At 36.9% G+C, this 21,560-nt stretch overlaps 1 protein-coding gene across 2 annotated transcripts in view; it reads right to left on the bottom strand.

Annotated features, from left to right (window-relative positions):
* Positions 1 to 611: 611 nt before the first annotated feature.
* The window catches only part of LOC134536153 (FMRFamide receptor), a 289,995-nt gene continuing 269,046 nt past the window's right edge, over positions 612 to 21,560 (bottom strand). For both annotated transcript variants that reach the window (XM_063375781.1, XM_063375771.1), the window contains exon 3: positions 612 to 13,412. In XM_063375781.1, coding sequence (XP_063231851.1) covers positions 12,846 to 13,412 — 567 coding nt within the window. In that variant the 3' untranslated portion in view covers positions 612 to 12,845. The remainder of the gene's footprint in view (positions 13,413 to 21,560) is intronic.

The raw sequence follows: 21,560 nt of genomic DNA, 5'->3' as shown, positions 1-21,560 counted from the left end.
GCGTGTACGCCTTCCATATTTAAAGCAAAGTGTTCCAAAAACTTTTCAAGGCTCTGAACTTAAGTGAATAAAAAGTTACGATGTATTTTTTATTATATTCATCACGTTTTCACTTGTTAAACATTCAAACATAAAATAAAAACAACAAATTTAAATCAAATTACTTTAATTTAATATATTTTATAAAATTTTTATAATATACATTAATCATAGAAAAAGCTCAAGGAAGAAACTTGTTTTATACTATTCTGCAATTTTAAGTTGTAGGATTGGTGACATATTGCCATTTGCGTGCTTCATAAAACATCCTAGTTTTCTTGCGTTAGTTGCGTATTGCGTTGTTATGACGCGACGTTGCGTTCCTTGCGTAGTTTACAAACCTAGCCTTAGTCCCTTTTGAGTTTCATTCATAGAATTGAAAAAACTGAAGTACGTTATAGAAAAATTGTTGTATATTGAACGTTTTCAGAACTCCACACACACACACACACACACACACACTCACACACACACCTACACACACATACACACACACACATATATATATATATAACATTTTAAGTAGTGACAGATGGTAGACATGCAGGACAGTACTTCAAATAAATATGTTGTTTACAGTTCAGGTAGTTTATTCAAAAGTTAAACAGCAATTAAGTGGAATGACACACAGGATATCGAAGTAAATATAAAGTAGACAGGAAGAGGGGTATAGGTATGACTATGAAACTGCCACAATAAGTATTAAGGAAATAACATACAGTAAACAGAATTAGTGAAGTGACATGTCACCATATGGTGACACGACAGACATTGAAGTCTCATAAAATGTTGGTTACCAATCTCTTCAATAGCCATCATTGACCCAATATACTAAGTATAACACAGATGTAAAAAATTAGACTCTGAAGGAGTAATACTTACTGCTAAGATACTGTTACTAGAGTAAAGTGTTTAAAAGCGCTTTTTCTCCCCAGTACGCCATCATCAGGATGACTATTACAATGGACATTAAAAACAGAATACGATTTATTTAAAAGTGGTAATCGTAGATTACGTTGAAATACATTTCCGTACCGAAACACTGTGAATTTTTCTTCCCACTCTTTCATCTTACCAACAAGTCATTTGCAGCTCTTAACAGGCGTCAAATCTTGATATATTCCAGGAATTACGCATGCCAATTGGGACTGCATGACTACATGGTAAAAGTAGCATTTAGTAAAACGTACACCGTGTCTTAATGAGGTTATTTCTTTGGTATTCCCAGGCGAAGAGAGGCCTTTAAATTTTCTGTTAATCATTTAAGTTCCAAGAGAATAAAAGGTACTCCTGATAAGATTCATACATTTTCACTTATAGATTAATATAAATTTGAATTGTTTTAAGTTGTCAGCTGGTGAAATCTATGCTACTATGCCCCGACAAGTAGGCCTAGTACAAGGCCAGACCCTTATTTTTTCCAGGCTTGATGATATTCAGACTACAATATGAAGCAGTGCTTCTTTTAATTTCTTACTTATCTCTATACAAGATGATTGAAAATAAAATAATCGTAGTGGTTGTAGATTGCCGCTGTTTAAAGTAAAAAAAAAGTTACAACATGGGTTCTAATCGCAATACGCATGGCGTTATGACAATGCGCCAAAATGCACTAGTGTTTAGTGCGCGCTTGCAGCATTGTCCGATGGTAAGTCGCCGCAGAACAAACGCGGGTGAGCGACGCAACACGCTCATTTCACATGATTGGTGCGGAATGCATTGCCGCCAAAGTAATTGTGATTGAACATCTACTGTAAAATAACCGTTAGTTATCAGATCCTTCTTTGGTTCCACTTCAGTAGTGTGCTTACGGCGGGACTGGCACAGGCCTCAGGCTGGGTGCAGGGCGCGGGTCAATGACCGGCTGCCATATTGGATTTGAGACTTAACGGCGGCCTAAATTTCAGCAAAAGTCCTTGTAAACTAACACAATTATCCTCAAAATTACTAAAACTTTCCCTGTTACGAGGCATCAATACCCATTTTAAGGGTAAATTTGTAAACATAACAAATAAAAATTGATTGATAACGTGATAAATTAAACCCTAGCAACAATTTGGGCCACTCAGATATTTAATTGGTCTAAAAAATGGTATCAGTCTTTTTCTATCTATTTAACCCAAGGGAATTATTCCGTAAACGTGAATTAAGTCACAAAATGAGCTTGAAACCATTAAATCATGCTTTAAGTGCATGTGGTGTTGGTTTGATGAAGTAGGTATTCAGAATGATTTGTCGAGTATCATAAGCTTTATATATTCCTTCAACATAAGCTTAAACCATGTTAAAGAAAAATGTAAAGCTTTACCTAAACCTGTAGAATAAAAACATAGAAACGATAATTCGGTACTTGAAAAAAAAAGACTCTGTGCACGTTCATTCTTAGTGACTTACGCAGTTAAGAACACAAAATATAATGAAGTCGAACAGGGTTTTAAAGTACCAAGAGTCGTCATGAAAGTAGATTGTGAAATCACCAAGAGTGCTGAAATACAGAGTAGATAAAATTGCATAATTAATGAGTACAGCCATCGTATTCATGGAATACTTGTGTAGGTACACCATTTATGTTTATCTACATTTAAGTTTTGACAGACCATCTTCAAATAAGATTCGATTTTTACGAAAACTCAATATAAATATTATTGTTATTCATAAACTCAAAGTTTTTATTTAAAATTAAAACAAATATTTAAATTACGATGGGCCTTGTTTTTTCAGGGGCATGTAAATAAATTGGGCGAACTTTTAAATATAATAAACACAATATTATTATTTCGATGTACTATAAATTAAGTGCATTGTTGTGTACAAATGTAATTGAAAATGTTTTTGTTGCGAAGTTAAAAAAATCTTTATGAAAATTTTATTTTTAATATTGCTTTATATATTTAAACCTTTTTGCTTTTCGTTAAGTCTAAAGTTATTCGGTTATATTATAAAAAAATTTCAAATAAAAGTTTCTCATTATATTTGTTTTTTATACTATAGCCAATAATTATAAATAAGTTATTTGGAACTTCCTTATCGAAAATCTCTTATTACTATTTCTTAATATCACAATCTTCTCATTAGATACAAGTGCTTCATTGCTGTTTGGGACAGTTGTATATTTTCATAGTATTTTTGCTTATTGAGTGTTTGTTTTGCCACTAGTTTCCAGTACCAAAACAAAAGACAAATTTCAACTTTAAAATATATACATTTTAGAAAGAATGATTTTTTTCAAACTTTATACAATATGTTTGATAAAAATTTCTTTGATAACTGGTAAGGTTCTTTTTATATCTAGTTTAAAATTATTTTGAGTGACCGGCCTATATTTATATATTTTTTTAAATGTCACAATGCAGAACACGTTTTGACACATTCTTTAGTTTATTGTTTTATCATTTAATTTACATCTTCGGAGATACGAGTTTTAAAATATATGTAAAATTATCCCTTTTTCACCCCCATTAAAAACAAATTTCAATGCAGGAAAAAAAAGCAATACTAACTCCAGATGCAAGTTCATTTTTAGTTTCTTACTTCTAGTTCTAATTGAATTGGAAGTGTTATTTTTTTTTGTTTTAAAACACAACTACACATTTTAGCAAACTTAGGGTTTGAATTTCGCAAAATGGTAAAATTGTGGTTGATAGTTTTCGTATTTTTATAACTGTTATCGATTTTTATATAAGATGCTATATTAATTTGCAGTTAAAATTGTTTATCTTAAAACAATATTCACCCCTTTTTCACCCCTTATGGCTGGAATTTCGCAAATTCGTAAATTCGTGGTTGGTAATTGCTGTGTTTATTATTACATTATTAGTCCCTAATATATTTTGTTATGCTAGGTTAGCTCGGAGATATTATTAATTATTTTAAAATCATATTTACCCCTTTTTCACCCCTTAGGGGTTGAATTTTGAAAAAAAAAAATGATAAAATTGTGATTGGTAGTTGTCGTAATTTTATTATTGGTACACAAAATAAATTATTATGCTTAATTTAATTCGGAGATCTAGTTATTAATCTTATAATAATACTTACCCATTTTCACCTGCTAGGGGTTGAATTTGGCAAAATGTCTATAGGAAAAAACAGCAGCAACTTAATGCTGGATTAACGACAGCATGATGAGCACGATTTGAAGAGTGCGGTGCGAATTTTTTTTTGAAACCAATTTGGTTTGACACACATGACGTCAGCGCTACGCAAATGTCGATCTGACAGACTTCTTGTCTAGATCAATTTTCTATTTTAATTTCTTTGGAGGCTCGACGTTATTGAAATGAGCGTTAGACTTCTGTTTTAGAACGATGGTTATACATGTGTATTGATAGCATATTAAAAAAGAAAAATGGTTAGATTATATTTATACTAGAATTTTTGAAAATGTTTACGCGCACTGATTTTTTCAGATCAACATTAAAATTGCTTTAAAATGAAAATACTTGTCTTAAACATGGCGGCGGGAATAAAAACTTCACATATTGATGACTGATTGTTTTGTTGCTATGAAATATAACAAATATTTCATAAATAATTGTTTATTTCAGTTTACCGCGTGGGTGGGTGACAATCGCATGTTCACAATACCCGCGATATTTTACTGTCGCATCGCGTCAATCGCGTCGCTTCTGTCGCACCATGTTGACTCCATCATAACTTTCCCAGGCAGCACATCGGTGTGAATGGAACCTAGTAGTTAAGAGAGAAGGCAATGGTAGCCATGCAAGTGCTTCGTAAGCTCGTTTACGTACTCAGAACAAGTGACAATGGACATTCGAGTAAAAATCGGCATGTAACAGCTATAGCGCAGGCAATTAAATTAGTTCTTATTCGTTATGGTTGTTAAATTATTAGAGGAAAACAAGCACACAAACTTTCAATTTCAAACATAAAAGCCAATGAGTTTTATTCATTTTTTTCTTGCATGCCTTGGAACAAACACATTGGTATGCTAAGAATATTCACAATATTACTTAGAAAAAATTTATCGAGGAGTGGTGTGCTATAATATTTTTTTTTGTAGAAATGGAAATGATTTAACGCAATGTCAAATCGGTATGAGAGAAAATAAATATTTGAAAGAAAATCCTGCTGACACGATCACTTAAGAGGGTTTGCTAGTGCTATCAATGAGTTATATATCGCTAAGAAACATTTGTATAGGGGCTTTTTAATGCACTTTCTGCATAAATTTTTAACTGCATGATCGGGAATGTGATATATTTTTTAAATATAAATTAACCCTTAAACACTAAAGAAAAGTGAACTGTACCAAATGAAGCTAAAATAAATTTAAATTATTTGAAATGACAATAATTTGTTCAATCTTAATCTAATTTGGTGTCCAACATTTTAGAGACATTGAAATTATTTACATAACATTATAAGATATTTCAAATTAATACTGTTTGATAAAGTCATGTTGTTCATTACAGATCAAATATTTCAGCACAAATTCGTACATTATCATTTTTATAAGGAAGAAGTCTTTTTACATAATTACACTAATTGCTAAAACATAAATGAGGACAAGTCAAATAATTGTTCCTCTTCTTAATTTTCAGATACTTGTTACAATTGGATACTCTTAAACAACTTTTTGTTTAAGAGATGTAATACTCTAAATCAAATCATCGTTTAAAAGTTGCGAGCAGTTGTTGCCTTTATTTAAAAAAGAAATATAATCATTTTAAATATATGTTAAATTTAAAAACCAATGATGCTTCAGAAGATGATTCATCACATGCACACTATAGTAAAAACTGATTGAAATTGAGAAGGAAAATTAAACTATACGTTGAGCAAATTCTTGGTGTATAATGATGATGATTTACGCATTAATTACGAGAACGATGGAGAGATTATCTTCGCTTCGAAAGCTATTTGTATAGTTCTGTATAAAACAGTAGGTGCTGGTATTGCAAAACAAGCAGAACTACATAAAAAATACATAAAAATAAAACCATATCACACTTTAACATCTAACACTGAGGTAGACGCTTGCTTCAAGGTCCGCGCATATTCGTTATATTTTTGATGTAAATTATCCATTTAAAACTAAGGAATGCAAAACGGACATTGCTTGTGTAATTAAATTAATATAAAACAATTATAACGGGATGATTAAAAATATTTTGTCAGATCCTGACCTTTTTATTATGACTCATGTAAATATTTGTGCTGTCAAAGTGCATTTTTAAAAAATTTAATTGCTTGTGTCACACTTGTATTTATGTACTTAAACACAACAAATAAGTGCTGAAAATTTTGCCAAGTTCATGGAAATTTGAACTTTAAAAGTTTTAGATCTCATCATAAAGCTTTCATAATAAGTTCTCTCGAAATTGGCAGTAGGAAAATAAAACTTTAAAACTTTGTGAACGTAACTTCTTTATTCCTTATAACTATGTAAGTTTTTTTTTCCATTTCTAGTGATACACTCTGGTGACACAAGACACGACAGTATTGATAGTCATGTAAACAGAATGGTCACGAGACTAGTATTCAACCTTAAGTGGTCCACTCTTTTTGGATTTGTTGTTACTTCTTGTACGGAAACAAGGAAGCTCTAAAAACGAAGGTCGCTTGCGCTACAAGTTACCTAACGCCTCTATTCTCTGAAGTGACGGATTCACCTGTAGGACTTCACTCCAAGCTACTTTTTTTTTTTTTTTGTGGGTGAAAGCGTGTAGTAAAAATCAGTGCTTAAAATTGGGATAATTTCGTGGATATTCAATGGAACGATTTAAATACAAATCAATGTTAAAGTATACAACTAATATGTTAATAGCTTCAATATAACGTATATCCGACACTAACACAATATTTTAAAACCGATTCCCGAACTTAAATTTAGGCTGATTTCTTCTCAGGTGAAAAGAACTGCAAGCAAATTCCATTGTTTCTTGCGAAAACATGCATTTCAAACAGTTTTCAGTGAAATTAAGTGCCAGATAGACAGGACCCGTAAATTGCATTGTGGTTTATTTTTCAGTATAGAATTCGGTCCTTAAAAAAATTTCCCGTGAGGTATGGTACATTTGTTAAATCTGCAAGTATCTATCGTTTCTTCAGTTCTCCTCCCTCAAATTGCAGCCCGTCGCACGGCGACGCACGGTAGTGAGGTGTCGCCGTGGTAAGGCACGTGAGAGCACTACCACGGTCTGGGATTCTGGTTCGGCCAACATGACTGGCGACTTGCGTGGTTCCCTTGAACGATTCCAGGCCACTGCAGGGATGATGCCTCACTACAGGCCACTGCAGGGACGGTACCTCACTACAGGCCACTGCAGGGATGGTACCTCACGACAGACCACTGCAGGGATGGTACCTCACTACAGGCCACTGCAGGGATGGTACCTCACGACAGGCCACTGCAGGGATGGTACCTCACGACAGGCCACTGCAGGGATGGCACCTCACGACAGGCCACTGCAGGGATGGTACCTCACGACAGGCCACTGCAGGGATGGTACCTCACTACAGGCCACTGCAGGGATAGTACCTCACGACAGGCCACTGCAGGGATAGTACCTCACGACAGGCCACTGCAGGGATAGTACCTCACGACAGGCCACTGCAGGGATGGTACCTCACTACAGACCTCTACAGGGATGGTACCTCACGACAGGCCACTGCAGGAATGGTACCTCACGACAGGCCACTGCAGGGATGGTACCTCACGACAGGCCACTGCAGGGATAGTACCTCACGACAGGCCACTGCAGGGATGGTACCTCACTACAGGCCACTGCAGGGATGGTACCTCACGACAGGCCACTGCAGGAATGGTACCTCACGACAGGCCACTGCAGGGATGGTACCTCACTACAGACCTCTACAGGGATGGTACCTCACGACAGACCACTGCAGGGATGGTACCTCACTACAGGCCACTGCAGGGATGGTACCTCACGACAGGCCACTGCAGGGATGGTACCTCACGACAGGCCACTGCAGGGATGGTACCTCACGACAGGCCACTGCAGGGATGGTACCTCACTACAGACCTCTACAGGGATGGTACCTCACTACAGACCACTGCAGGGATGGTACCTCACTACAGGCCACTGCAGGGATGGTACCTCACGACAGGCCACTGCAGGGATGGTACCTCACTACAGACCTCTACAGGGATGGTACCTCACGACAGACCACTGCAGGGATGGTACCTCACTACAGGCCACTGCAGGGATGGTACCTCACGACAGGCCACTGCAGGGATGGTACCTCACGACAGGCCACTGCAGGGATGGTACCTCACGACAGGCCACTGCAGGGATAGTACCTCACGACAGGCCACTGCAGGGATGGTACCTCACTACAGGCCACTGCAGGGATGGTACCTCACGACAGGCCACTGCAGGGATGGTACCTCACGACAGGCCACTGCAGGGATGGTACCTCACTACAGACCTCTACAGGGATGGTACCTCACTACAGACCACTGCAGGGATGGTAACTCACTACAGGTCACTGCAGGGATGGTACCTCGCCACAGGCGACTGCAGGGATGGTACCTCACTACAGGTCACTACAGACTTTGGTCCCCAAGGGCGCAGCTAGAAAGGGGGGCAGAGGTCGCGTAATCTGCGGTCCGAGGGTTTCTCGCGCGGGGCGGAAACGACACAAGTCATCTCTCGAGTCCAGGCCTATATGCATGCAATAAGCGGAAAATAAATCACTAATGTTAAACAGGCTTTCCTTAAATCATAGCTTGGGCTTTATCATCACGTTTATCATCCCAGTACACAGTTACGTTTGCCTCCACAGTTGAGGTTTTTTTTTCATCCTTGACTCAGAATCACATTCCCTGTTAGGCATACAAACACTTCTTTAACTGGAACGTTACTTGCACGACTTACGGCATGCCTATTTATTGTAGATCATATCCGATTTCGAGTGAAGAGTACAATCAATGAAAGAAATTTTGAGATCGGTCAAATATTTTTCGAGTATACACTTGTTATGGTAGGAAACTCCTACCCAACGAGAATTCCCCAAAATGCAGGACATCTGCACTACACGGGAGTCTAAGAGGTTGCATAACTCCTAGGTCCCAGGAAACCCGGAGACTCGCAGGCGACCGAGCCCTTAGCAACAAGGCAGTGAGCGCTGATTGGCTCTAGATGATGTCACTTCAAGTCTGTGCTGATTGGCACTTGATGATGTCATGCTGGGTTCGCCGGGTATAAATACGGGTTTGTTATCAAGCAGCAAGCAAAAGGTGCCTGGCTGCCAGCCAGAGGCTCCGGCTTACCACCGCTCCGAAGAAGACAACAGATCGTAACACTGCCGCCATCGCCCACGAGGCCCGGAACTGCGCTACACCACGACGCTGCCGGCTTAGACAAGTCAGCACCAGGGGCAGAAGGGAATCGCTGCTCCACCACGAGAGAGGCTCCAACCGGACTCTGCCTGCGGCTGCCGCGCCGTGACCTCCGGAGTCTATCACCTCCATCAGCAGCCGAGGTGGGACTTAGCCGAATTTCAACAAGCAGTAAGTGGGACTTTAACTTTTCACACTGGACCGGGACTTAGCCGCAGACGACATAATAAGAAGAAACGGACTTAACCTCAGACGCCACGACTCGCCACCAATACTCGCCAGGAGCGAGTAGGAACTCGCTCGGCGAGTAATTTTGTGAAAAGCTGCTAGTCAAATTTGAAGTCCTCAGGGGTGGGTGAATACCCCCTGAAGGAAAATAGTGAAGGGAGCAGACTTTTGATTAGGGACACTCACTCAGCGAGTGGGGAAGGAGCGAGTCGGCGCAACGAGAGTGGAAGTCGACATTTACATCGTCCGCATACGGCGAAGAGGGTTTATAGGCAGCGTTGGCGAAATGACCCGGAATTGACATTGTACATAGAGTAGTAATTTGATAGAGACAGGACTGAGACGCCGGATAACCGGAAATATAAAGACGATGAGTTGGCCGCACCTCAATAGTGTGTAGGCGAAGGCGCCACTAGGGATTTGACTTAAATGTTTTTTATATAAATGGAGGGCGGACCAAAACTCGCGGCGTAGTTCTAAGTCTAAATCAAGTGTATCTTATAAATTGTGTGTCAGATAAAGATTGTGTGTAATTCAGTAAAGTTAAGTATAGTTTGGAATTTTGGAAGTAACAGTAAATTAATTCAAAGAAACTAGAAGACCAAAATTACATTGTTTGTTGCCATTGCTAATATAATCGCTAATTGTCAGGATTATTATTTGTTGTTATTACGAGATTATTGCATCAAATTAAAAGTGTGTAATTTGTGTTCACAGAGATCGTCAGCCATTTGCAGTTAACCTGTTTCAGCTATTGAATCAAACGGCGACGTAACGGTACCAAGTTTGCATGTTTGTCGTGTGCTATATCATAACCAATAAAAGCGTCTTGTACACAAAACTGTTTGAGTTTCTTCGCAAGATAAAAACCCACCCTATCTCCCTTGGCAACTCTGTTCGAGTCGCTGCAGGAGATAACACACTAACACTTTCTCTTTAAAATATTTTTATACATTGCAGGAATAGTCACATCTCTAAATCAGTACATTTTTGTCCATATATTAACATTCTGGAAGGCTTGTGGGTACAACACTATATTTTTCTCAGCCAGGTACTACTGTAGTGAGTGTAAGAGACAGTATCGAGCAAGAAAAATAACATATGCCCCTTTTGTGTTCCCAAACAACGAAGTCTTTTTTTCTTGAGAAAATGATGCAGTTGCATTTTTTTGTTGAAATTATAGCTTATTAACTATAAGTACATATGTTAAAAATATAATAATAAAATTTAGAGTGCAACATAAAATTTTTCATTATGTACCAACAGAATGTAAAATAAAATCTGATAAAAATACTAATATTTTATAATATTAATGAAAGTCGAAGCTTTTATTTGGTTTACTGACATTCATCCCTTGAGTTTTTCTGCAGAGTTCGTGACCACCTGTTTACTGATATTTATAAACAATGGAACAATTTTTACTATGTGTAGAGTAAAATAAGTGACATATTAACCTCACTTATTTGGTACACACACACACTGTTCACAGAAAGAAATTCCTCGCATTAAGGAAGTTTGAGGTTGCGAGTTTTAAATACAATTTATTGCTACCGAAATAAAGTTTGTTCATGTTACAAACTGAATTTAATGTTTTATGTTAGAATAAATTATCGCTTACTTCTAGTTACAGTGTCAATACAATTTCTGTTTGCATTACGAAGTCCAGTATTTGTGGTTACGGTATTTATTATGATGTTATTAAACTACATTGATTTATTATTTGTTTACTTTTTAAACCATTTAGAAACTAGGAAATACTTTTTCTACGTATTTATAAGTTTTTCAGAGATCAATATTTCCTTAAAAACCATAAAGTATTTTAAATAATATTTCAACACAGTAACTGCAACAATGCTTTAAGCTAAATAATTTCTGGAAACTTTATTTTTGGAAAGTTGTTTAGTGACTATGAAAATACGTAATTGTTACCTTAATACCACACATCAATAATAACAAGTGTTTTAAGTAGATATATTCGATTCTCATTTTCGCTGATAACGTAGTTTACATTTTCTACCCTGACAACTGCACTACCTATTTTAATCACAGTTTTACAAATAAATTAACATCGTTTCAGTCATGTGTTTGAGTTGATACAGACATACCTAATGCCGTAAGTGTGAGACTCGTCGTATTTCTAGGATTAGTCGAATGTTTTCGCAGCATTCTTGGTCATTCGGTAGAGTTTTTTTTTTTAAATTCACGTTCGTGACGATGTAATATTATATTTTGCTGCTGAAGTCAAGAGCACTAGCCGGGCGATAGTAAATAAAAGTTACCGTTGCGCCGCATTGCCTGACTTCGAAGACGATGCGATATAACTCGGCGGTCACGCTGTTCGTTTGTCGCAAGAAGATGGCGAACAACATCAGTCTGTACATAGACATTATTCCCCTGGTTCTTCATTACTGTCCACGCATCAGCACTTCAGCCCTGCTGGGAATGCGGTGACGCATTCAAAGTTTAAAAGAGATAAAAAATAAGTTGCATTTACAATCGAGCGGTAGTGTAAGCGAGTAGCATAAGCAAATTCACAAGAGACCCGGAAATTTAGAAGTTAGGCAGCAAACCTTTATACCTATGAACTGAATTTATGATTAGATCACAGTTGTTTCAACACGTTTCTCATCACTGTGAACAAATAAGTACTACTTGTAAAATAAGGTAATTACAAGGGATCCACTGAAAAAAAAGGCCATGTTTATTATAAGAAATCAGCCGATTTGGAAGCAAATGTGAGTAATGTATACTTGTACACAGGAATCTAATTTGTATGTTGACATTAAACAAATACGCGATATATATATATGTATATATATCTGCACTGATACGATCGTTCATAAATTTACAGTTGGTTCACACTTAAATTAACATAAAATGAGACATAGTTTAGGCTCTAATTCTCCGTTACTGAAACTTCCGTCAAACTTTGAAATGAAAATCGAGATGTCACGCGTACGCATACACGACTTCATGATAAAGATGTGGAATAGAAACCCAATCACGAGACTACTGCGAGGATACAGGTTAAAATGTATATCTGAAACAACGAATTTAGTTAAATGACTGCAAGATAAATAAAACAACACTAATAAAAAAAAGGTGCCAACATACGAACTACTCTCACCAGCCCTCTGCCAACGTATCTGGTTCAAATAGAGATAACGAGGATGTCGATGGGTTACACGACTGGCTCAGACGGGTTCGGGCAGGGCTGAAGCGCCGGCGAGGGCGCGCAGGGGCGGACGGGCTACAGCCGGTCCAGCTCCGTGGTGACGACGGACGGCTTGTGCTCCGAGGACTCCCACTCGCCGCGCGCCGGGTAGTGCACGTAGGGCCCGGGCGAGGGCGCGCGCGGCCGCCTCGCGCTGCGCTGCCCGCCCAGCGACGCGCTGCCGTTGCGCAGCACCGTGGTGCCGGCGCGACCCAGGCGGCACACGTGCGTGCTGCGCACCGAGCAGTTCCTGCCGTCGCCGTTCGACACGACGCTGTCGTCGTGCGTGCCGCCCTCCGGGGAGTCGCGGCCGCCGAACGGGCCGCGTGAGCAGAACAGCTTGAAGAACAGCCGCTTGAACTTCTCGCCGAACGTCACGTAGATGATGAAGTTGACGGAGGAGTTGATGGTGATGAGCAGGTCGCTGGTCTTCACCAGCTGGTCCACGGTGTCGCCGTAGAACGCCTCCAGCACGTTGTTCACCAGCGCCAGGATGTTGCACAGGAAGAACACGAACACCACGCACAGCAGCATCGTCGCCAGCCCGATCTCCTTCTTCTGCAGCCGCGACAGCCGCTGTCGCTCCTTGTTGGCCCGTCTCACCTGCGCAACACCGAGCACGCGTCAGCGACCTCCGACACCACATTCACTCATTCGCAAACCTTCACACACTCGCACCGTGTTCACGATAGGACCGCAGTTATTCGGACACGAGCCTCTACGACCGCGAGCCAACGATGCGCAGCTAGGAGAGAAGTAGGCGAACCAGGATAAAAATGTTCTCGCTAAGAAGTAAACCAATAGGAAAGCAAACATGGGTTGAGCACCACCTGCGACTCTGAATTCTACCCTGAGGTCAGAAGAATCTGAGAAATTTCCGGGTGTCTACGTCATAAACCTCGGCGTGTTGATGGCTGCGGTCGATATTCTATTTATAGAGACCTGCAAAGTTCACGTTATTGTAAAGTGCTAGGTTTGACTCCACAGACGTTCGCTTAAGAAAGCCGATTATCATCTGTTCATTGTCTGCTGGCACATCTCACTTCCTCTCATTGGCTTCTATGCCTCCAGTGCGTGTCTAAAAGACCGTGGTCCAAATGAAAAGGTAATTTAGATGTACATGCATTTTTAGGGGCATGCATTTATAGCGAAAAAAAATCTGAACACCCATTACTGTAATACAGTATGACTGCGCCAGCTGTTTCTTCCTTGCAATTGGCGACCGTCAGCGAGAGACCGTTGCCTTATTTGAGCGAACCACTCAGGACAGGTTTGCTTCCGACTGAATTAATGTGACTGGTGTTCTAACAGTAGAAACATACCTGAAATAAACTCACTCAATCACGAAACACAGACTATCAGCTAGTTTCGCAAAAAATACATGCCCATAGACATTTGCATTCTCGCCTGTTATCAATATAAAGTGAATTTTGCACGTGTTTATCCACCAGATCACAATAACATGATATTTTTGTTTTATCAGGAGCAGGAACATTTATGGACGTAACTCTGCTATTTATGGAGTTACCAATGGCAACCATTTATTTTAGAACTAAATTAATTTTTTTTTCACTCAAAAATGTTTAGATCTAAACAATATTATATGGAAGCAGTCTAGTTCTAACGATTTAAAGTCTTAACTTATTCATAATCGCGCTATTATCCTTGAATAATTTAGTGACAAAGGTTCACTACTTTTCAGGAAAATTTGATGTCATTGAAGGAAGGAATACATAAATATACACTCAGTGAAAAAAAGAGGCAGAAAAAGGGAAGATTGTTTGAAATACAGATAAAATCGCTGTAGATACCATAAAATATCACATCTGTTTGAACGTATTATAACTCAAAGAAGTAACACAACAATTTTTTTTTCTGAATACGTTTTTGATACGACCATACACAACGGCAAAGGGTTGGAAAAAAAGGGTTGGAAGGGAAAAATCTCCCTTCAAGGGTACAACATCGAATTGTACAAAATTTGAATGAATCTTATAATTTTTATCTAAAACATTTTTTCTGGAACAATTTTTGATTAGACCAACCATTCCTGCCAGGGATTGAAAAAATAAGGGGTAGGATTAAAAAAAAATTCATAACTCCCTTAGTAGATAGACTATGAAATCCATTCACATTGTAAGTAAATATTATAATTTTTATGTAAAACTTTAGTCTGAAACAATTTTTGATAAGACGAACCAATGTTGTTGTGTTTAAAAAATAAAGTGGTAGAATTAAAAAAAAATCACAATTTACGTAGGGGAGACCGGGGTAAGTTGGCGAACGGGGTAAGATGACGAATCGTATGTAACTAATCCAGAAACACAGATAGAAGGTTGGCGCACCTGTGACCTTGTGTGTCACCATCTGCACCTACTAGGCAGGTGCAGCGGAATTTTCCAGTCAGTTTGAATGTGGCAGCTTTGAGAGGCAGTCTGTTTCGTGAGCCATTGTTGTGATATTGAAGGTACGTATGTTAAGCTATTACGAGAAAAGAGTCCATTTGTTTTAAATGTTTATATATGTAAAATGAAATGCTGACTTTTGGAAGTATTTTAATGTATAGATTGTTGAAGAAAATTTTTTCATGTTGTTCGTGATTTTGGTAAAGCAAAAATACGGCTGCTGGGGCAAGTTGACGGGGGCAAGATGACGAATTCGTCATCTTGCCCCTGCAATCTCCAACTTGCCATAGGTAATGACAGTGTGAGCATTATTTTGTATTAAATGTGTTATTTAAACCAATGATGTGCAGATATGACGAAAATTTAAGTAAAATAAAAATAATAAAGAAATTATAAAATATTATAAATAGTTCCTGTGTTAATAGTCGTAACAATTGTGTTTAATTTTTTTGTAGATGCCTAGGCATATTATAAGCGGAGAACGAAAAGGAGGCGTTGGAGTGACGTAGAGATGACTGCTGATGTGAATTTTTGTCGTGATAATGGTATTGTGATGGTCGAATTGCCACCACATACGTACTTCGCATAGGTTGCATCAATTGTATGTTTAGTTTGTCGGCCCTTTGAAGACATTATACTCACATGCCTGTGACAATTAATTATTTGGTGTCACATCCCGGACAACAAATAACTGATCCTAATGTAGGAAATTTCTTCGCTGCAGCTTATTCAAAAGCAGCAACTGTAGGCAATGCCATCAAAGGGTTTGAGGATACTGGGTTAGAGCCTTACAACCCTCAGATATTCGAAGAATGTGATTTTGCTGCTGCGGCTACATCGGAAAGAAAACTTCCCGGAAGTGAAGAACCAATGTCCACTTCAATACCAATTTCATCTGATCATGCATCAAACGATGTTTGGCTAAATTATATGCTTAATGCTTCAGGAGCTGATTCATTAGCCCAGTCTTCAAACAATGTGCAGCCAGAACAAAATAGTGATCTTATCGATGAAGCAGGGCCTTCTTCTGGAAAGGCCAATGCATGCTGATGTAGTAAAAAGGCATCGTTTTATGATTTAAAACCATTGACAGTGGCCCACAGGACAACCACGACAAGGAAAAATAGTATAGGATCAGCTTCAGTAATAACAAGCTCGCCCGTTAAGAACATGTTGTTACGAAGAGATAGATAGAAGAAGCAGAATGAAGAGAAGAAAAATGAAAGAAAAACTAAGAAAACTGAAAAACGAAGCTCTGATAATTCTGTAGCAAAACCATCAAGCCTAAATAGTGTTTCTTGCCCTGCATGTGAAGAAGTTTACGTGGAACCTCCAAATGAAGACTGGATTCAGTGTTCCACATGTTCTGAGTGGTGGCACGAAAACTGTTCCAATTATGAAGTCAAGGAATTATATCAAAGTCGCCCAAATATGTTACAATATATCTTCTTTACATCCTGAACGTTGTTTAGTGTAGGATATCTATAAAACTATTGTTTACTTTGTCTGTAAATATATATATTTTTGTTTCGTCATCTTACCCCAATAGGTTCGTCAACTTACCCCACTCCTGGGGCAAGATGACGAATGTGTTAACTAATTGGTTTCTTGTCAATAACTTCGGAACTACGCAAAGTAATAGAACCTTTTTACATATTTAGGTAGAAATTAGTATGTACTTCGTATTGGTACCAAATTAGATATTATATATGCTTATTTATCTGTTAAAGGCCATTTCAAAGCTTAACATCGTCAACTTGCCCCGGTCTCCCCTACCATGTAAACTGTCATATCCGTTCTGTTTTATTGTAAAACCTTAAATTATCTACAGCTAACCATAACTCCCTTCGTAGGCAAAACATCTAATTCATTCCCTGTAAGTCTAAAACCAGCGTTATTTCGAACGTTTCGCGAGTTTACAAGGCATATATATTTTACGTTTAAATCATTGAGTGTCAAGAACAAACATCACGTAAACAATTATCACTATTTAAAACATAAATTTTAAAATCACGAAAATAAATAATACAATATGAGGAGGTTAAGAACAAAAAGAGTTTCGTCACAAAGAATTAAAAAGTTAGCTGAGAGAAGTTTTGTGTAGGGACTGGTCATCCTGAACTAATGTTATCACCCAAAATGTTCGAAAAAAATTAATCCCATGTATGTAGCCATTCGAAAATTAAAGTTTATTTCAAAAGAAGTTTAATTCACCATCAGTGACGTTCAAAAAAAATTTATTCCAAAACAGCCAATCACAGAGCTAACTCAAGTTCCCATGAGCCTATGCTGCTCTCTTGTTTACATTGAGAGTTTGCATGTTGTTATGTTAGTTGTAAAATGTGTTTTGTGTTTAATAGTTAATTATTTTTATCAAAACTAAAAATAAGTGTCACTGAAGACAATTTAGTGACTGTTGGTGTGCGAGCAACGAAGGCAGTCGAAAAAGAGAAACTAAAGGAAGAAAGAGGGTTGATGAAATGAGAAAAAAGTACTTGCAACCCAAAGGCTTCAACACATAAAACCCTTGTCAACAAAATAGTAAGCACTTTAAGAGCAATAAATTTTCACATAATGACTGTAATTAAGTACTTAAGTAACAAACTTTTAGTGTCGGATAAAGTAGCTCAGGATAACTTAATTTACAGTTTTATTGATGTTCTCCCAGTAAAACGGCGCAGACCATTGGCCACAAGCAATAACAGCTGACCAAATTCTGTTTTGACTAAATATCGTTTAATTACGTCCAAGGGAAAAAGGTTGCCTGTGTACAAGAAGCTTTTCATGCAAGTAATGTGTGTGAAACCTACTAGATTAAGAAGTATCTTTCAGCTAAGTCTAAAGGCGAGTATATTTCTGTAAAAAGAGGTGGAGACCGAAAACTCATAAAAATGCCGCAAAACGCCTTTTAGTTTCAGAATTTATCAAAACGTTAAGGGGAATAGAAAGCTATTACTACAGGAAAAAGTCTAAAATTATTTATCTCAGAGGAAACTTTAACATAAATATACTGTGGAACCTCTATGTCCCATTTTAAATCTGTAATACCTTCGAAAATATTCATTTAAATTACATGCTGTAGTGGTTCATATCGATCTATATTAAATGCACAATGTATTTAAGGTACTTAATTGGATAAGGATTAATGCTGTATTGATTAAAATCGCATCGTAAATAAGACATTATTTTTCGTAAAAAGTAAAGGATAAAGAATGATTATTGTGGGTTATCCCTATGAGATAGACATATACCAGCGCAGACTTTTTTGTAGACCTTTTTAAGGCGTACAATACTGTAGTACATTATTTTGATCTATTTCGTAGGGTTCAGCCAGTGTTTGCAATGTAAGAGCAAAAAAAGTGTTTATTTACGAGATCACATTAGAAACCTCTAAAATTATCAGTGTTTATCCTTGAATCACTCTATTTATTAAAAAGAACCGCATTAAAATCCGTTGTGTAATTTTAAAGATCTAAGCATACATAGGAACAGTTAAACAACATTCGAAACATTTTCGCTCGATGCATCCAGCATTGAATAGCAAAGAACAAATTTCATGCTATGCCTACTAAGGAAGTTATGAACTTATTTTGACCTTTAAAAACTGTCATTCATCCTTATTCATATTAAGCCTACTAATGTAGTATTGATATATTTTTCACACTAATACTTGGTCGTACAAAAAATTTGCTTTGGATCAATGTTTAAGATAATATTTAAAAGTTTTAAAATAAATTCGAACAAATTTGATAGTGCAAGTTTTAAGGAAGTTTATATTTTTTTTAATTTAAACCCCCGTTTTTAGGGTAATTGCTTGTCTCATCAAAAGTTTTTTAGTAAAACGTTTTAGATAATGTTTAGTATTTGTACAGTAAGTTATAACGGATTTAATAGTTAATCTACTAAATGATTTATTATTTTTTGTCTTTCAAACCTTGTTATTCCCACTCTTTGCAAGAAATAGTTGGTTACAAAAAAATTTATATCACAAATGTTTAGATAATATTTAGAAATTTTAAAATAAAAAAAAACGGATTCGATAGTGTATATTATATGGAACTTATGGCTTTTTTTATTTCACCCTTAGTTTTTTCAACCAGATGCAGTAATGGTTAGTTTTATCAAAAATTGTTCCAGACAGAGCTTTAGCTAATTTTTTGGAGACTTACAATTAATTGTTATAGATTTGATACTAACCTAATAAGGAAGTTATCATTTTTATCTGTCTCTGAACCCCGGTTTTTTCACCTCTTGTAGTGATATTGGTCACATCTAAAAAAAATTTCAGGCAAAATTGTAGATAATAATTTAAGATTTACCTTAACAATAATTAATAAAGTATTTAATAGTTTACATGGTATGATAATTATTAATTTTTTATTTCTTCCCGTTTTTATCAACTCCTTACAGCAGTGATTCATCTTATCAAAAAATGTTTCAGACAAACGTTTTAGACCAAACTATAAGATTTACAAACAATTTGAAAGGGTTCGATGGTGTGCCCACTAAGTGAATTATGATTCTTTTGTCATCCAAAACCTGTTTTTTCATCCCTTGCAGTTATAGTTGGTCGTATCAAAAAATTATTCAGACGATAGTTATTGGTATTACTCCTATAAATTATAATACGTTAAAATCGATGCGCTATTGGTCATATTAGGGAGTTACAGAAATTTTTCTGTTTTTTTAAAAACTTTCCCTATTTTCAAACTTTTAGATCGGATTTTACCTATTAATGAACTTAAACGAGATTTTCCATTACTTTATTCTATTTATCTATTTGTAAGTAATTTGTGCAAAATTACGGCGTGATCGTGATATAAATATATAAATATATGTATAATCATTTTGATTTGACGATAGTTTTTTTAGTCTATGGAACATTAAACGATAAAAAAACTATATAAAAAACTGTCCGGAAGTCGCACTATGGTAACGGCTTTAATAGGTAGCCTTTCTTAGAAATCTACCAAAAATACACATATAAAGATAATTTAAGATGCTTTTGTGCAAAACACATTAAGTTCTTAGTTAAATTGTAATAATATATTCAAGCATAAAAAAATTACTATAAAGTTTAAAGTAAACGTGTTTGTGTGTATTTAAGAGAAAAATGAAAAAAAAAAATTACGATGACATTGTATTCATTGTAAGAACTGATATTTTTTTACAAAGAGCTGCGTCTTTGCATGTTTTGGTACAAAACATTTTTTTCTGCCCTAGAGTGTACGTACTAACATAACGCGAGATAACTTCTGGGCAGAATATTATCCCAGGGCTTGTCTGTCCGAGGAGCACTCGCCGAATGGTCGGAACCACCACCCTCCCCCCTCTACGGTTTTAACTCTAATGGACTTGAAAGGTACACCATTTGCTTGTATAGAGGCTTTCTTCGTAGTAAAGGGAGTGTGGGTTAAGAAGGAGGGGGGAGGGGGTAGGTTTAACGAGTAGATGGCAACGACCCTCCAGATTGCGACAGAAAATAACGGGCGACACTTAAACTCTCTACCGTGCCATAACTACGGGAAGGGATTATCCTTGAAAAAACGTTTAAGCTACAGCAGCAAGATATGACTATCATTTTGCGGGAGGTGCATTTTGTCCAAGAGATATCCATAAATCGGTGAGACGCCATTTTTATTTTTATAATTTTTTTTTTTTTTCGTTATAAAATTTTTCTATTGTATGATTTTCAATATTAGGCTTCGATAAAGCAAAATATGTAATTTAATAACTAGCTCCTTCAAATAGTTTACACTGTGAATTAATTGACATTTAAAATAATTAATTTTTTGAATGACTACAACTGTAATAATACTGTCAATAGACTGTATGTTTTGGTCTTTATAAATCTCTTAAAGTGTGATCTATGTCTTAAAGAAGAAAAATTTCAACGTTAAATGATGACACATTGTTATGGCATAAAACAGTTGATTTAATATTATGTCTTTTGGGATCCATCTCTCCCTCCATTTAAAACAAGATGCAAACACTGACATAATATTATAGCATTATTATATTCTTTTTGACCTTACGGAAACGTAATAAATCGATTCGATAGCTCCGTTTCTAACGAGTATCAGTAGAGTTGATACATAATATGCATTCAAACTGCCCTTTCCAAAGAACGAGATTCTTACTAGCACGTGTGCAAAAACAATACAAGCATAGAAACTATGTTGTTCATTGGTGTGGGTTCACATTCTTCCTGATGACTGCAACGGAACTGCAAAGTTATAGAAGCAAGATTAACTTGAGAAAAAAAGGGTGCATGTTCGGCGACAAGTAATAACAAACAAAATTTTTTTCTTATTTATAATATTAGTTTGATTAGGATAGTAGGACT

The sequence above is a fragment of the Bacillus rossius genome, chromosome 1 (assembly GCF_032445375.1).
Source record: "Bacillus rossius redtenbacheri isolate Brsri chromosome 1, Brsri_v3, whole genome shotgun sequence".
In the NCBI taxonomy this organism is placed as follows: Eukaryota; Metazoa; Arthropoda; class Insecta; order Phasmatodea; family Bacillidae; genus Bacillus; species Bacillus rossius.
This window is presented reverse-complemented; position numbering and strand designations above follow the sequence as displayed.